A 16,969-nucleotide genomic window follows, 5' to 3' on the forward strand; every position below is an offset into this window, starting at 1 on the left:
ACATTCAGTTCATATCGACCAGGCTTGTCTTCACCTAAAACATTTGTGCTTAATGTATTACATAGGTGGTAAGAATGACTTTTTATTTTGTTCAGCTCTGGCCGATGTGTAATCTTCTGCATGTTCTGTTAGATTGTAACACTTGTCACACAGGTGTAATTTTCTGCGTAAATAATTGTAGTGGAAAACCAATGTTAACATTACACCACTGTTTATGAGAATGTCGCACTGTATGTAAACCTTTCTAATTGGGGAACAAGATAGTGTGTGTGAAGTGGCTGATAAAGTGGCTAGATGCTAACTAATTTAACCATAGATATTTCAAGGGTCAAATGAAAGGTAAATTTTACATTTGAATAATTGCTGTGTCCGAATATGGACAAAATCAGTATTGGTGTAGGAGTGCATGTTACCGAGTGAGTGTACCTTCCTATTAAAAACGATGAAATCATGGAAAGTGCTTTAGCAGTGAGGTAATAGGTTCTGGAAAATACACCCAGCAACAACCTTGCAGCTGTGAAGTGTGAAACGAAGTTTCTGTATCAGAAGAGTTTACTGTGAATTTTTGCCATGAAAACCGTATCGGGAGTTTTGGTGTATATATACATGCAGAAAACTGGTATAAGTGGAAGTGGAATTGCAGTGTTTTTTTGCTTTGCTTGGGGTTTTTTAGGAAGAAATTTTTAGTTGTACTAATCCAATGAGAGATTGATATTTGGCTCACCGTCGTTACAAATTCACTAAAATAATTTGTGAAACTATAGCTGGTTGCTCTTTTCATTGTCTTAATTTAAGCTCTTGTAACGGAATGTCCACTGCAGGGCTAGAATTTCACTTGAGGCCTGAATCTGTCCTGAAAAATAGAAAATTGTGCTTTTACTGCTTTTTGATAATGTAAGAGTCAAGAGTGTCAATTTGTATGTTAATTGTTTTAACTGAAACATGTTTCTCTTTGAAAATGCAGGGGAGAAGAACCCAACAGATTTACAAATTAATATGATAATTTCCTTTCCAAAAGAAGAAAATAATCACGTAGTGCTAAAATGATGACTAGTGATAGGGGTTAATAGTACTGGGTGTTTTTGAATATATCCATGTGGCAAGACATGATAATAATAAGCTAATAATAGGTAATAAGGAGGAACTAAAAGCAAAGAAAACTGAATGGGATGAGAAATTTTCCTTTACCTCATTAAATACGCTGTTGTTTGAGTAATTAATAGGAGATACCTTCCAGTGTAAGTGGCTTCATTATCTCTTGATTGCAAAGGTTTTGATAACTTATCCAAATGGTCAGCATTAAATACCTGAGCAAGGACAGGAGTACAAACTACAGTAGGCTAATCTGATCCGCTGTGGTTTATATGTATAGTTGTTTGCTGTTGTGCTCTATTAATCCATGACTAGGTTTAGCGGTAGAGTAGCATACAGGAATTTGTGAGTGCAATAACTGTAGATATTTTTTAGCAATTCTGCAGTAATGGGTACACAGAAAATCTAACCAAAAGTGGAACAGAAGCCACTGCTAAAAAGTTTGAGAGTTTGTTCAAAGTGATAATGAAAACAGTAACCAGCAGTCTCTTGTTCTCCCCAGCTATACTGTCCTGTCCTTGTCTAACTAGTAGTCATCAAATGGGAATTGTACAATATGTCTTATGTAGTTGGTCTGTAGTTTAACTGTGTCTTAGATGGAAGTTTCCTTATGTACAAAATTGTTCGCTGTTGTGGTTTGGTTTTTTTCCTAACTTCCATTCTAAATTTGCGATCAGAAGACAGGAGGGGACATCCCTTCCAATCTTTCCCCTGTGCTCTCTTCCTCTAATAAATGCCGAGATCTGACTGAAAACTTGTGAGTTTGAAAGACTTGTTGATCTCTGGCATCAGTGTGTCTTAAAGCTTTTCTGTCCTTCAGGTTCTCCTTAGTAATAGTTTACTTCAGTGGAGTTTGATAGTATGGGGTTAGCTTTTCCGTTTGTTTTGTCACACAAACATTTTTCATGTTAATCTTTAATGCTCCTAAGGAATGTTGCTGGTTCATGCTTTATTTATCTACTCTTCGAACAACTGTTATCTCTTTCCTAACTCTTTCAAGAACACTATTCACTTTAACCCAGAATCTTTATGAGCTTCTTGTGGAGTTTGATCTTATTTTTGCTTAACAAATGGTTGGCCATTCCTCTTTGAATTTTAGAAGCTGTCAGTCAGCTCAAAATTTTCATGCTGAGAGAGGTCATGGATTTACTTTGCCACCGTTGCATAAAATGTACGGAATTATGCATCTTTTAGAGCGCTGCTTGAACTGAAGTAGTGGTAAGAGGGCTGGGTGGGCTTTTGCTGGTTTGCAGTGAATGTTGAGGTGTTGAAGGGAAATAGCGGCTTATCCATTTTATATTTCTCCTGGCTTGTATGGGATCAGTTTATTTTGTGTAGGACTAGAGAGTGAGTGTGTGCATGCTCAGTATTTGTGTGTCTCAAAATTAATTGACCTAAACTGATCTTTGGTAAAACTCTGAAGATGATAAATCTTCATCATCTTTTTCTGATCAAAATAGCATTTCTGTATGTCAGTTTTTAATGATGAACTAAAGGATGCCATTTTTCTATTAAGAGTACAGAAAGTACATGTAAAAAATGTAGGAAGTTCTGCCAGAAGGGAATGTTTTTTGGTAAAAGTGCAATTTAGTCTTGAGCTCGTCTTGTAATAAACAGAAGATTTGAAGAACATGACAGTTTACTACCTTTATGGTTCCCTTGGTTGATCAGTCTCTCTCCTCCCCCTCCCTTTTATTCTTTGAGTTTATTCTGAGGTTTAGTCATTTTAAGTTCTTTGATGGCATCCTGTGACAATTCATGTTAAAATGATTTCTCAAATAAGTTCTTGCTATGGATGAAAACACTTTTAAAATCAGGTGTTAATTGTGAGGGAAGCTAATGAAATAACCATTGATTTGCAGATAGTTCACTTCTTTTTCTTAGAACTACTGGACAAAAACCAAAACCAGATTGAAAAGGACAGATATGGTATCTGGAGTCTAATAATAACAACTTTCTGAAGTCTGTTGCCTTTATTTATCTTACACATATTTATGAAGTCCATAAATCCATTTTTTTTTCTGTTTGTGTTTTCAACTTCCCCTAGGAAGTTACTTGCTCTGCTTGTTATTCATGGATAAAATGCAGGATATTACTCATGATAGTTCTTCACTCTTCACTTAAACGCGGTAAATACTAGAGTGGTATATGAAAAGTAGAATCAGGAGTTTAGCAGAGCAATTTTAATTGTTATGATTAGGTCTGTGTAGAAGGCAACTAGCTACTGCATGTTCACAGAAGACATCTAATTGCATCAACATTACCTTAAGCTCTTGAGGGAAAGATCAGCAAATGGTTGTTTATTTTATACTGTCATTGAAATTTGGTGATATACTACCCCTTATGTTTCCTTTCTTGTTTCAGTTCTGTAGAAAGTGTTCTGAAAACACTTGTGAAGAGCTGCAGACCGTAAGTGTTTGTATTGGTTTGTTTTTAAAGCCTGTATCTTTAATACTATTTTAAGAGGGGAAGAAAAGTGTTTAAAAAACAAACACAAAAACACTCCACAAAAAACCCACCCCAAAACAACCCACACTACTAGTCATTCCTTGGCTGATGTTGTCCCAACTCTTCTAAGAAGCTTGGGGTGGAGGGTAGAGACTTTTCTGTTTTACTGCAGTATGAATGATCAATAGCTCAGGCTTATAGGCTGCTTAAAATGGAAATGTTCACTGGGAATGTGTGTGCCTGAACCGGTCTTGCTCGCTGCACTAATTGACTTTGTTAGCAGTTTAAGATACTGCAAAGATGCAGAGAAGAGACTTGTTCTCTTTTATTGACCGTTCATATGGCCATTTGTAGTTATCATCTGCTTTCATGGGAGTAGTTGTGTCACATACTGATGTTACTCCATTGAGCGTTCCTATAGAGATGCTGTTCTAATCACATGCTGTTAGTATGAGGAACGTAAGGATAAAGCAACCTTACACTTTTCCCAAATAGATGTGATTTTGTAGCTAAATAAAACCCCTTAGTTTTCAATGTTGATTTTTCTGGTATCTGTTACAAATACGAAAGTCACCGAAGCAGAGTGTTTTCAAAATGAAAATGTGGTATTTGTTTCTCAAAAATTCTGACAGGGTTGGGAGACTGATAATGTTACTTCCAATTGGCCCCATATCAACTGCAATAATTATACTGTATAAACAGTTGTATCTGCTATGCATTTTAAATACTGCATTGCATGGATATTTAGTTTCTTTTAAAAGAAATTACATAACCAATTCAGTATTCTTATAACATTCAGATAAATGTTCCGCATGCCTTAAGTCATCTTTTGTTGTATTGCATCAAATGTGAATAGTAGTTGTTTGGTTTTGACCAGCCTTCACATTGAAATGTTTTTGTATTGTACAGAATCTTTTCTGGTTCAGCAAGACAAGAATCTTGTTACATTTATGGTCTTAAAATGATGAACCACGATGTCCTTGGTCTTAGCTTTGTGTTTTGTGAAGGTTAAGTGGAGTTGAGGACTGCCTGTCTGTTGCCCCTGGGTGCACGGTCTTACTATAAAACTAAGATTTTACGAAAAATTAGTAGATAGTTTTACATATGTTTAAAAATGACCCAAACTTTAAAGCCAAGCCTGTATATGTTCAATGGTTTCCTTGTTTTCAGATATTTCCCAGAAGATGCCACTGCGGAGATGCTAGATGAATGGAGGCCTTTAATGTGTCCATTTGATGTTACCATGCAAAAGGCTATTACCTACTTTGAACTATTTCTACCTACTACCCTTCCTCCTGAACTTCACCAGAAGGGTTTCAAGTAAGTGTAATTGAATGTCTGTTGGTGTAGTATTCTGTTGCAAATGCAAGCGATTATCTTTTACAGAATGACTTGAAGTCAACCAGCAAAACTAATGGTGTTTTTTAATAGCATTTTTGGCAGGAATTCAAGACGGAACTTCTGTCAGCATTCTTCTTTTGTGAAAGTAACCTGGGGAAATCTTAGCACCTATTCTCCAATGAGTTTTCCCTACTCTAGAGTAAAGCACACAATATGCAACAAAGCAAACTAACTTGAACTAGACGCACTTCAATTCTGAAGGAATAGTCCCACAAATTAAAATGGTTAACCATAGCACAGCTTTAAGTCCCGCCTTCTGTTTAATTTCGGGTAGCTTCTGATGAGTCCTTCATGTAGGTCCAAGTACAGCTGTTCCTGCAAATTGGGGATTGTGAGGTAGAGGTCTTCAATTCACTGTCAAGATGTGGAAATGTGAGATGGTCGGAAGACTGCTATAGGAAATGAGTTTGAGAATTAAGAGGAGAAGTGTTTGCAGGACAGGGCAGTATCTGGATCATCTTTAAGGTAGAACTATTGAACTTGAAAAGATAAGCCAGTGGTGTTTAGCGCATGTAGAGATTACTTAGGCTGGTTAGGTTAAAAGTAGATTTGTGATGCAGGGTTAGTGAAAACTTCAAGAAAGGAAGTGAATATAGTTTATAAAGGTGAATTTAAGTAAGGGACTGATACGGAGAGTTTGCATCCTTGGCGTCAGATGAATTCAGAATAGAAGCTAATGACGCTTGCAATCGTTGGTCAATAGGGACAAATTTTAGATTTTAAGGTAGAGGGAAATGGAGTGTGATTTTATTTCCATCTGGTTTACCTGTGTTGCGGTGGCAATATGTAATGAAATGGCGAAGCTGAAGTAGATAAGGAAACTCCTGGTGAAACACTTTTGTGAAAAGGAGGAATCAGAAAAAATAAAGAAGAGGAGAGGTAAAAGAAGCAAGGACTGAAACTCAAAATCAGTTTGAGGGTAGGGAGGATGCTGTGGGAGACAAAGTGATACAAGCATGTCTATGTTGATCCCTGTTCTTGTTGAATGAGTTGAAGGGCAGGTGAGTTCCTGTGACCCCCTGGCAAAGTGAGGGATAAACATCAAGTGAGGGAGCTGCTTTCACACCATTAAAATTATTTTGATGCTTTTCTCTTGCAGGCTTTGGTTTGATGAATTTATAGGCCTTTGGGTGTCAGTTCAAAATCTTCCCCAATGGGAAGGGGTAAGTATTTATGTTTCACCTACACTAGAAAAAACCCATTTAAATATTCCTACAATGTGCTTGCAAGGCATTGAAGTCAAATAGTGATATAATAGATTTTTTTTTTTCCTTCTGCTTTAACTAGTACAAGAAAACTGAGACAATAATTTCATGAGTGTTCGCAAGCAATTACTGGCTGAATAAATGAGACTTCACTTGTGCTTGGTGAACATTGTTTAATGGCTGGCTCAGGCAGCTTTTCTTCTTAGCCTTGGGAATGCTGGCATTTTTCAGACTGCCTGCTAATGCTTACAATGATGCAAAGTGCTTTTGCGATTTCTATAAATTATAATTCTGTAAAGTCCCATCTTTTATATCTCAACACATCTTTCAAGAACCCTGATTTTGAGTAGTGATGCTTTGCCTTGACTGCAATGAGTTGTTGTCATCTTTATTTTAGATACAGTAAAGAACCTCTACTCCCCTTGGCCAAAAACACCATTTGGCTATATCTTTCAAGGAAAACAGTCTATGTACCTGCCTGCCTTTTTTGTCTCATATGAGTAGATACAAACTTGGGAAATAATCTCATTCTTGAAGACACCACCACCAGCATCTTAGGTGCTGTTGTTGCCCGCTGACCTGTACCTTGGCTTTAGTGCAGTGAAACTTGGCATATTACCAGAGTTTTTCCATACTCAATATGAACATAAGCTGACTGACCGTCTGGCTCCTTTTACTAATCTCCTGCCTTTATACACAAGGAGGACTTCTCTGTGTCTTTGGAGAAAGCTGATTTCCAAAACATCGTTGAATGTTACCTTTGTAGCACATTCTGTTTCTGGCAATTTCTTTGAAAAGACTTGTGTGTAGGTCTTTCTGATTTGAGTTACGTTTCATCACAAATAAAGGAAGGCAGTCTTTGTTCCAGCAGTTGACAATTGTCCAGATTTGAACAGGGGTGATTGACAAAGTTTTATTTGAGATTGTAGACACTTTTGCATCTTTCTGATGGCTATCCAAAAAATCACAGTTCTGTCTACTCTTTCTGACAGAAAGATGACAGCCTGCACTTTAATATTGTGATTTGGTTTGTTTCTGTCAGAGTCTAACAAATAATCATCAACACTCTTTCATAAGTTATCTCTGATATTTTTTCCTTCTTCCACTGTATTCTGACAGTTTGGTTGGAAGGCCCAAACAATTTTATTTTTTTTCCCCAAAGCTTTCACTTCTTGTTTCCTTTGCTGTCTTGTCCACTTCTTAAGGGTAGGCTTGTTCATTTCATCAAGCTTGGATGCAGATAATTAGACCTATGGGTTCTGACTAGGCAATCCAATTTAAGCCTCTGTATGCTACAAGCTTTTTCTCAGCTTGCTTTGGCAAGTTAGACTTGCTGTTTGAAGGGGAGCTATAGAATCAATTGCTTTTGTGCATGGTAAGGGTTTTTTTCAGTGGGTGTTGCCTAGTATCAAATAAAAAAAGGTAGATCATTTAAGAAAATGTAATGCTTGTCTTTAGACCGTGTCAGAGGTGACTGTCCGGAACGGAATTTGTGGGTTTTCCAAAGCTATCATGTCCTTCAGACTGAGAGGTGAACTGTTCTTCTGTCACTATCTGTGTCTGCATTAGGCAGGATTATTTAAGGCCCTTCCTTTTGGCTTTGACATAGCTTCAAGATACTGGTAGAAGCATCAAGGTTCTTGGAGACCTGATAGGTGTTTCCCTACTTGGACAAGCTCATATAAGGAATGTTGGTGGATTATGTGCTTCCTCGTGATCAGGATATGAGAGTGAGACTTCATCTCCTTTCTTGTTTAGTCCTGATAACTCTCTTGCCTGAGGACATCTTTCAGTTCCCTTTTGGACTTATGAGACTGTCTTCTGGCAATGGAGTATCTAATTCTTCATAGTTAGTCACATACTGCCATCCTATCTTGATAGCTAATGCGTGTGACCTTTACAAGCCACAGGTGCGTATAAACCAAATCTTACAAATGTGACAGCCATCAGCACACACAAGTGCATTTAAAGTAGGATGGCTCCTGCAGAAGGTGAATAGTCCTTCAAGATGTGTTGGTTGAATTTTCTTCATTGTCTATATATAGATGCTGTCTTAGGCCAGTATCCACATTCAGCTCACGTGAGATAACTTTACTGGTGAGGCAGCACCATGAGATGAACTGACAATCATAAGTACTTGTTAAACTGCTGCAGCTCAGAGTTCCCGTGGGATGTGTGCATGGCATATCTCTTTCTGATCAAAGTTATCAAGAACCAGGACGATGCATTGGCAGCCACAGTGAATAGCACAGGGCCCTTTCCCTTCCCAGAAAGTGGTTTGTCTTTGGATACCTGTTTATTTTCTTCCCAAACCTCCTATCTTCTGCAGAGCCTGTCTTTCTAATTCTTGCATAGAAGAGGATTCCTGATGTGTGTGTTGGTAGGGTCGCATTCTTTAGAATGTTCCTTAGGACATTTTCCAGTAACCAATCCAAATAGTCATCTGTGCAAAGGCTATGAAAGTAGGTAGCAGGTTTCTGTTGGAGAACTCAATGAAATTGCCAAGCTACAGCCTGATACGGTATTTTTGCTTTGCTTAAGGTGTGTTGTGGTTTTGCTGGGAGATCTCTCTTCTAACTGTCACCTGCAGTTTGTTCCAAACCTTCACTGCAAAGATGAATAGTCTGCTACGCTCAGTTAATAAAATGGTGGTAGCGTTTGAAGGACTCTGAAGCTTAGTACAGGTGTCTTTCTGTAAGCTACTACCAGGAGTCTTCTGCTCTGTGGCAGCTGTTCAAAAAGGGGGAAAACCTCAAAGCTGCTCAAAAGGGGAAAAGGTATTTCTTAGAAAAAGCTGAAGTCTTTGACATCATATAGCTCAAGTATAAGTTTAACTTCAGAGTTGTTCCAACAATAAATGGTTGAGAATTAAAATGGTAGTGAATGCGTTCTGCCTTTCATGTTAATTCACAGAGTGTGGGGAAAGGGAGAGTGTGCGTATACCTTCTAAAAGTACTATTAGTATGTCTTTACATTTTATAAAAAAATTCGAGGAGATAGGGATGTATATTCTGACAGGCTGCCTCTCCCAGAACTTAAGTCACGATTACCTGCTTTGTAAGTGCGCAGATGAGTAACGAGTTGGACTCCTGAAGGTAGGAGTTCAGATGCAGTATGAAATATGGTATTGGTGGCTTCTGATAGAGTGCTTTAGTGCCACGGGTAGCTTTTATCTTGCATCTGTAAAATAGATTGAGGGGTTTGTGCATCTTTTATTATAAATATATTCTAATGAATATTTCCTTCTTTTATGGTTGTTTTCAGCATCTAGTAAATCTTTTTGCTCGCTTGGCCACTGACAACATTGGGTACATAGACTGGGATCCATATGTACCAAAGGTAATATCTCTCATTTTATGAAGTTATTTTGTTTACTTTGAGATAAGTCTTCAGTCTTACTATGCTAATTCATATTCCTTGTATGGGTCTTATACTGCAGTGGCCCAATTTTTCGAATTAGGTGCATTCATCTGAAGACCTAAGTTTAACTTTGAAAATTTGAGCCATCCTTTTGTACCAGACAGCATTGGAAGTTGTTACTGTTATCACCTGACTCAAAACTAAGCCAAAGCAACAACATACCTTACTATACAAGTACTGTCTGATTGTATAACTAATCCCATGTTCTTGTGGAAATGGCCCTTAATGATTTTCTTCTGATAAACAGTATATATGACCTTTGAATCTTTCAGTTTATGGGTTTTTTAAAGATGTTTGTAGCAGTTATATTGTTTAAAAAAATGACCAAACACCTTTTGATTAGAAAATTAATTTATGTCAGTTTTATGTCATAAATTAATTTATGCCAATTTTTTTTTCTTTCTTCAGATTTTTACCAGAATTTTGAGGAGTTTAAATCTTCCGGTGGGAAGCAATCAAGTTGTTGTTCCAAGATTCTTAACAAATGCTTATGATGTAGGACATGCGGTAATGTGGATCACAGCCATGATGGTTAGTAACTTTTTCATAAAGTGAGACAAAAACTAATGCGAAGCTTCAAGCAAGTATGTATTGAAAATTAATGTTTGTTCTGTTTAGCTCCCAGCAGAAGCCTGTTTTTAGGCTATCTTTTGCCCAGGGTTTGTTTTAAAGTACATTGTTTCACCGTCAGTTTGGAATGTGAATGGAAAGGTTTCTTTCACAGCCGCTGTCTGTGGCATTATGGAAATGGACAGCCAGCCTCTGGGGATACACACTTGGGGCCTGCTGAACAATTGCATGACTCTTTTAGGGTGAACCTCCTCAGATCAGACGGAGAGCACTTGCTACGTAGTGCTGAGCTGAGGGTGGGGAAGGGAGGGAATATGCAGATGTGATTTGAACATGGAGGTGTTACTGTGGTAAGTGAGAGTGCTCACTTGTACCGCGTACTGCTGTTACCTGTTCATTTTAACTTACTCCGTGTAATAAGATTCTGTGTTTTATTTTTTACAGGGTGGACCAAGTAAACTAGTGCAGAAGCACTTGTCTGGATTGTTCAATAGCATTGCCTCTTTTTACCATCCTTCAAATAATGGGCGCTGGCTGGTGAGTATTTTGCTTGTGGAGACAATAACTTTGGCTGCAATTTCGATGGTCAAACTTGCTGTGATAGATGCACTATGTCCTCCAACAGCCAGATTGTCTGTTGGTTGTATGATACTTGGAGGCTTTAATTTTCAAGATACGCGATTGAACTGTCATTCAAGTCATACTTTTATTCTGATGTCAGGACCACAGCTAATGGGAGTATTCTTCAAACATCTAACCCAAAGCTAGACATCTAATTCATAAATAGCTAGGAAAAAGAAGTCAGTGCTTTAAAGGAGGGTGATATACAGCATCACTATTACTTGTGTGACACAGCTTTCATGTTACTGACCTACTGTCTCCAAGTTAGCAAAATCTAGTTTTGATTAACCAAAGCAAAAAAGATTTTTAATGCGTATCTAGCTTGATGAAGCACAACTTTTTGATGGTGTAGCTAGTGGAGTCTTCTGCTAGAGAATGTGAGAATCTCCCTGTGATAGCTGGTAGAAAGTACAGTAAAATAGCAAGGCCAGTCAAAGCAGTGCCAAAGGAGCTGACTTGTTCTGGAATAGGATATTTGCTTACATGTGAATGTGCAGAGAATGCTCTGAAAGATGTCCTAATTACTGGTAAGTAATTTTGATTCTTGACTCTATCCTTTGTATGTATTTTTCATGATTTTTTAAAATCATAAGGCATATTGCTGGCAGCATAGTTGTTAGCATTTTGGGAACTGAAGTTTAATGACAAATTGTGAATATTGTATTTCAGAGCTCTTCTGAGTTTTCTTTTATTGCAGTTGTGTAGTTTCAAGATATTGGCTTATTAATTATCTGTTGTACTACTTAGCAGCTCAGATTCTGCTACTACCAAGTAATTGAATAGCATTTCTTGTATATTCAACAGAACAAACTGATGAAACTACTTCAGAGGTTACCCAGTGGTGTTGTCAGAAGGCTGCATCGTGAGCGCTACAAGAAAATGACTTGGTTAACTCCTGTGCCTGATAGTCATAAACTTACTGATCAGGATGTTACAGACTTTGTAGAATGCATTATTCAACCTGTTCTTCTGGCTATGTTTAGTAAAACTGGAAGCCTGGAGGCTGCCCAAGCCCTGCAGAACCTTGCACTGATGCGTCCTGAATTAGTAATTCCACCTGTACTTGAGAAGTAAGTTCTGCAGTAACATTACAACTTCCGTGTTCCCTTCCCAACAAATAAATACATAAAGCAGTCATATTAAATAATAAGCAATTTCCTTGCTGCCAATGAATGCTTGCAGTGAGAGGAGCTGCTAATATACACCACCAAGCAATCACCTGAGTCAGGACAGGGAGTGAGGGAGGCCTTTGTTTTTTATTTTATTTGTTTTGTTTTGTTTTAAACAGCTGGCAAATGGAGTAGTTCTGGGAGCTGTTCATAGCTTGTGCAACATAGGGTAGTCCTCAGGTGGTTTGCATTTCTGTTAGCAAGTTAGTGGGTGGATGAGTTGAAAAAGCAACTTTGTACTCTTTATTCATGAGCCACCTTATGCCTTCTCACTAGCTTTCGGTTGGGCCAAATATAAATGATGGTATTGTGTTGTTGTGTAGTGATAAGCATAAGTTTTATATTTATGTTTTGTGTCAGAGTATGTTACAGTTACAGATAGTTTAAAATTACTGACATTGCTTCTGTTCATAAGCAAATCCCTAAAGTACGTGCCCATGTAAAATAGTTTGTTCTATTACTAATACCTTAGTGTCTGAAATTCCCAAAGAAAAATGTAACTCTTTCCTGCCGCAATGAAAAGCTTTCTTCCTAGTCCCTGTTCGTGTTCCCCCTCCTATGCAGTCTTTTATACTTCAACAACTCATATAGTAAAAACAATGGAGAAATGAGTTTGTCTTGAAGAGCCCTTCCTGAGTTCCATACCTTCCTGACTCAACTGTTTGTAAAAACTTGATAAGTCTGCTCTTATATGAAAACATTTCAAGCATAACAGTTGTAAGAAGGACAGCAATGGACGTCCGTATTGGGTATGACTACTTTTTCTGTTTCGAGAGCAGGCTGAACGTCTGCTCAGTAGTTCAAACTATCACTGGTACGTTTGCCTTGGCTGCAGTTCCAAATTCATTTTGTCGAGTACACGTAGGTCCTTTGTGCTTTGAATGATGTAGGGCAGGGGTAGCACTATGACTCTTGTTTGAACTGTAGGTTGTTGATAACAGTAGGAAGTGTTACGCAGTTTGCTAAAAAGTACTTCGTGTAAAAAAAGGTTTAAAAATCACATAACAGGTTTTTATAAAAAAGATACGGACTTTAATGTAACATTAAGAAATACATCCCTTATCTATTTAGAGGCAGTCAAGGCAAGTTTTCATGCCTGCTACAAGAACCTTACACTTCTAAGTACACAGCTTGCATTAGGTTAAAGTTCAAACACTAAAATCATCATAGCTTTGAATCTTAGGAGCCCATGCAGTTATTAATTCCTATGCTGCAACAGCTAACAAATGATTTAATCCTGAATTTGTTGTGACTAGGACTGATGAAATGAAAGGAACATTTTCAAATAGAGCAATGTTAAGTCCATTGGAAAAAGATTAGGAAAAAATTTTTGAACCATTGATTAGCTTGAATTTTTCTTGCAGAAATTTTGTATCCTTTCTGTAGAAAACAACGTGTGCAATCTACTTTTATTTTCTTTGAAGACTTTAGAAACATTATTGTTCCTAATATGACTGCTCTTAAACTTCATAGAACATATCCTGCACTTGAGACGTTGACAGAACCTCATCAGCTCACAGCTACTTTAAGCTGTGTAATTGGAGTAGCTCGTAGTCTGGTGTCTGGGGGGAAGTGGTTTCCTGAAGGTCCAACACACATGCTACCTCTACTGATGAGAGCATTGCCTGGGGTGGATCCAAATGACTTCAGCAAATGTATGGTGAGTGGATGAAAGCAAGAAACTCATGTTTCCAGAAATTCTTAGCCTGATTTTGTTCCTGCACAATTTTACTTGTAAAAAGTTAGTATTACAAGCCTCTAACTTATGGTAATGCTTTGGGCTTGTTGGACAGTGCCAAGTGCATCTTTAACATGACATTGTGGTAAGCGTTGTACTGACTTTTCGGATAGCTCTAAAAAACTAGATAAAATAGATAGTCCAAACCTAGCAAATATTCCTAGTCTTTTAAGATCAATAGGAAGACCTTTATCACTAGGTTTTCATTAAATTAGGTCCTAAAGGCTCACATCATCAGGAATTCATACTAATTGACTCGTCAAACAATGTCAACCTTGTAGGGTTTTGGTAACTTTAAAGTTCCACACAAAAGAAGTGTTACTTTACTCAGAAAATTGAGCGGGTTTTGCACAGTGCTGACTGGTAAGTTTTATAAATGACATGAGAAATAACTATTGAAGTTTTGGGGTGGAAGAATTACAGTCTGGAATTTTTTTAATGTAATGATTTCCTTTAGCTCCCATACCTTAATTGCAAAAGTTTTTTAACGTGTAGAATACAGTAACACTTACTAAAGAGCTGTTTGCAACTCTCAACAGATTACATTCCAGTTCATTGCAACATTTTCTACTTTGGTGCCTTTAGTAGACTGTTCATCTGTATTGCAAGAAAGAGATGATCTTTCAGAGGTAAGAGTGCTGTGCAGTTATAAAAACAAAACTGTAACCTAGCTTTCCATTTAATTTCTAGCAATGTAATAATCTTTTCAGAACTGTAACAGGTTTGCTACTCTCTTTTTGTATATGTAAAACTACGTTAAACAAAAATGCAACAAAAAAACCAAAGATGTGGATCACGTTTGCTTCTGGTCAGTGTGGTAGAGCTGACGTCAGCGTGCAAATTGGTCATGTACTCTTAGCATCGCTGCTTAGTGATTGGTTGTTGTAGTGATAATGTTAAATTCAAACAGTTTAGTATTTTTATGTCAAAACTTAGCTGCGCAAGGCCCTGTGTAGTGTAATTTAACTCTGAGCTTGCCCTGCTTTGAGTAGGAGGTTGGGCTACGTGGTCTCCAGAGGTCCCTTGCCATCTAAATTTTTGAGTGTAATAAAATAGCAGCTTTGTTACCGTTAAATTTTTGAAACTTCTTGTCACCATAAAACATTAAGGTAACAATAACAAAAAAAAGCAGATAACTACAGTGTTGTTGTACAGTGTAAGATGTATATACATGATTTCTAGTTTAAAACTAGTCCAGCTTAGAGCGAGGTAGAAGGTAACTTGCTGACTGCCTGGGAGACTCTGGATGGAATTTGGTCTCCTGTTGTTGAAAACTTCGTATGTGTTTAAAAAAAACCCGAAACCCCCCCAAAAAAACCCTTACCCAAAAAAACCTGTTTGTATTTATTTTTCAAAAAACTAATGCACTTTAACTTTTCAGGGCCGTATTCCTCCTATGGGAAATACACTCACTCCTCTTTAAAGTGTACCTGTAGTCATGCTTCTCTTTTCTGATTAAGATTCTATTGCTTTCTCTTCAGGTGCTTGTTAATCTCTTCCAATCAAGAGATAGTAACACCATTAGACAGTGAGCGTCATCTCCCTCTTCTGTGTTTTATCCTTTGCTGCCCCTTTATTATTAGACACGGTCACCCCCCCGTTTGCTGCTTTGGAGTGCTGTTCCTATACATCTCTAGTTTTAGAGCTCCTTGCACTCCATTTCTCCAGCACTGTTCTAATACTTTGTCCTTTTTTCACATAGCAAAAAATACAGGAGAGAATGGGAAATAGTTTTTGTTTCTCTACTTATCACTATGCTTTTGATTATGCTTTTGATACAGCAGTTCACGCACAGATAGTGAAGCTATATCTGGCATACTACGAATGAGGCAGCACCAGTGTCTACTATGGTAGTTGCAACCACTGTGTAAAATGTCTCGTCCACTGCTAGAAGACTCTTCTTGTAGCTCAGAGAACAGCTAGTAGCTAAAGATTGCACAGATTCTGAACGCTTAGCTACTGGAAGAAGGTTAATTTCATCGTCCCAGAGCTGCAGCACTCAAAAATTAAGAGGATCTTGCACGCTGAATGTTTAACGTAAATACATCAGCAGAGCCAAGTCTGCCACCACAGCAGGCACTCGCTGACCTCCTGACGGAAAGGAGGATCAGTAGTAAGGCCAAAGGTTGTATCCATGGAGGCAGACCCGATTTCACCCTGAGAGGTTATTTGGCTAGACGTCAAGGCCAGGAAACTGGACAGGACAGTGTAAAGAAAATATAATAGTTGTTTCATGTAGTCTACTAGAGACTCTACAAACTTTAATGGGAAATGCGCTGTAATCTATATCATTTAAAAACTTGAAGTGTTTTTGAAGTAGTTAATACAGGAATTAAACTTTATATTATGTTGCCTTAAGAAAAGCCAACCTTTTGTGCTGCTTTTGTGTCGGAAACTGTAGGTGGAAAGAGAATTGTGCTCTGCAACTGCTGAATTTGAGGATTTTGTACTGCAGTTTATGGATAGGTAAGTAAGCTAAGGATAGCTGAAAGCTTAGCATGAAGAACTTGAAAGTTTAAGTTCCGCTTACTAACATTGTACTTACTGTATTTGTGTAGATGTTTTGGACTTATAGAGAGCAGCACACTGGAACAAACCAGAGAGGAGACTGAAACTGAGAAAATGACTCATCTAGAGAGTCTAGTGGAATTAGGTCTCTCTTCTACTTTCAGTACAATCCTTACTCAGTGTTCAAAGGATATCTTTAAGGTATGTAGAACATGGGCTTTCCATCTAACTTTAAGAGGCATAATTTTCTATTGTGAATGGCTGGTGCATTCAGATCCTTCCTTCCTTCATTGTTAAATGTGAAAGTTTACAACAGGACCAAGGAAAGGGTTGGGGGGGACAGTTTAGGACTTCATGTCATTTTATTTTGTGATCTTTAGATACATCAGTACAGAGCTCTTGGGTTCTTGATGCTCTCTTGCCAACTGATGATAAACGTTGGGAGAAATCATTCTAACAGCTTATTTTAACACTTTACCATTTTGGGCTGTGATTTTTTTTTTTTTTTTTTTTTTTTTTTATGTCTTTTGATGGTAATGCCAACCTACCCAATCCCCTGCTTTGCTCTTACTCCCTCCCACTTCTTCAGCTGGGCAAAAGAAGCTGTTCAAGGAGCCATGTGGCTAATGGGATCAGAAAAATTACCCGGATTAAAGTAACTCTGAGGGAGGGGGGTGGAGAATCCATGTTGTTACACAGACAGATTCTTTCCTTGCAGGTTGGGTTAACGCATTTTAATCTGTTTACATTACATTATGTATATATTTGGAGATGCTAGGTTTTGTACATATTGAACC

The 16,969-nt window shown here is 37.8% G+C and overlaps 1 protein-coding gene across 2 annotated transcripts in view; it reads left to right on the plus strand.

Annotated features, from left to right (window-relative positions):
- The window catches only part of PSME4 (proteasome activator subunit 4), a 69,758-nt gene that overhangs the window by 9,924 nt on the left and 42,865 nt on the right, over positions 1-16,969 (plus strand). Inside the window, exons 4-15 of one of the 2 annotated variants that reach the window (XM_059828430.1) lie at positions 9-68; positions 3,457-3,501; positions 4,711-4,860; positions 6,041-6,104; positions 9,411-9,485; positions 9,975-10,097; positions 10,581-10,673; positions 11,562-11,827; positions 13,400-13,586; positions 14,204-14,293; positions 16,066-16,130; positions 16,223-16,373. In XM_059828430.1, the coding sequence (XP_059684413.1) occupies positions 9-68; positions 3,457-3,501; positions 4,711-4,860; positions 6,041-6,104; positions 9,411-9,485; positions 9,975-10,097; positions 10,581-10,673; positions 11,562-11,827; positions 13,400-13,586; positions 14,204-14,293; positions 16,066-16,130; positions 16,223-16,373 (1,369 nt within the window). The remainder of the gene's footprint in view (positions 1-8; positions 69-3,456; positions 3,502-4,710; positions 4,861-6,040; positions 6,105-9,410; positions 9,486-9,974; positions 10,098-10,580; positions 10,674-11,561; positions 11,828-13,399; positions 13,587-14,203; positions 14,294-16,065; positions 16,131-16,222; positions 16,374-16,969) is intronic. The other variant, XM_059828431.1, reaches the window with a different exon arrangement.

Source organism: Gavia stellata, chromosome 23 (assembly GCF_030936135.1).
Source record: "Gavia stellata isolate bGavSte3 chromosome 23, bGavSte3.hap2, whole genome shotgun sequence".
In the NCBI taxonomy this organism is placed as follows: Eukaryota; Metazoa; Chordata; class Aves; order Gaviiformes; family Gaviidae; genus Gavia; species Gavia stellata.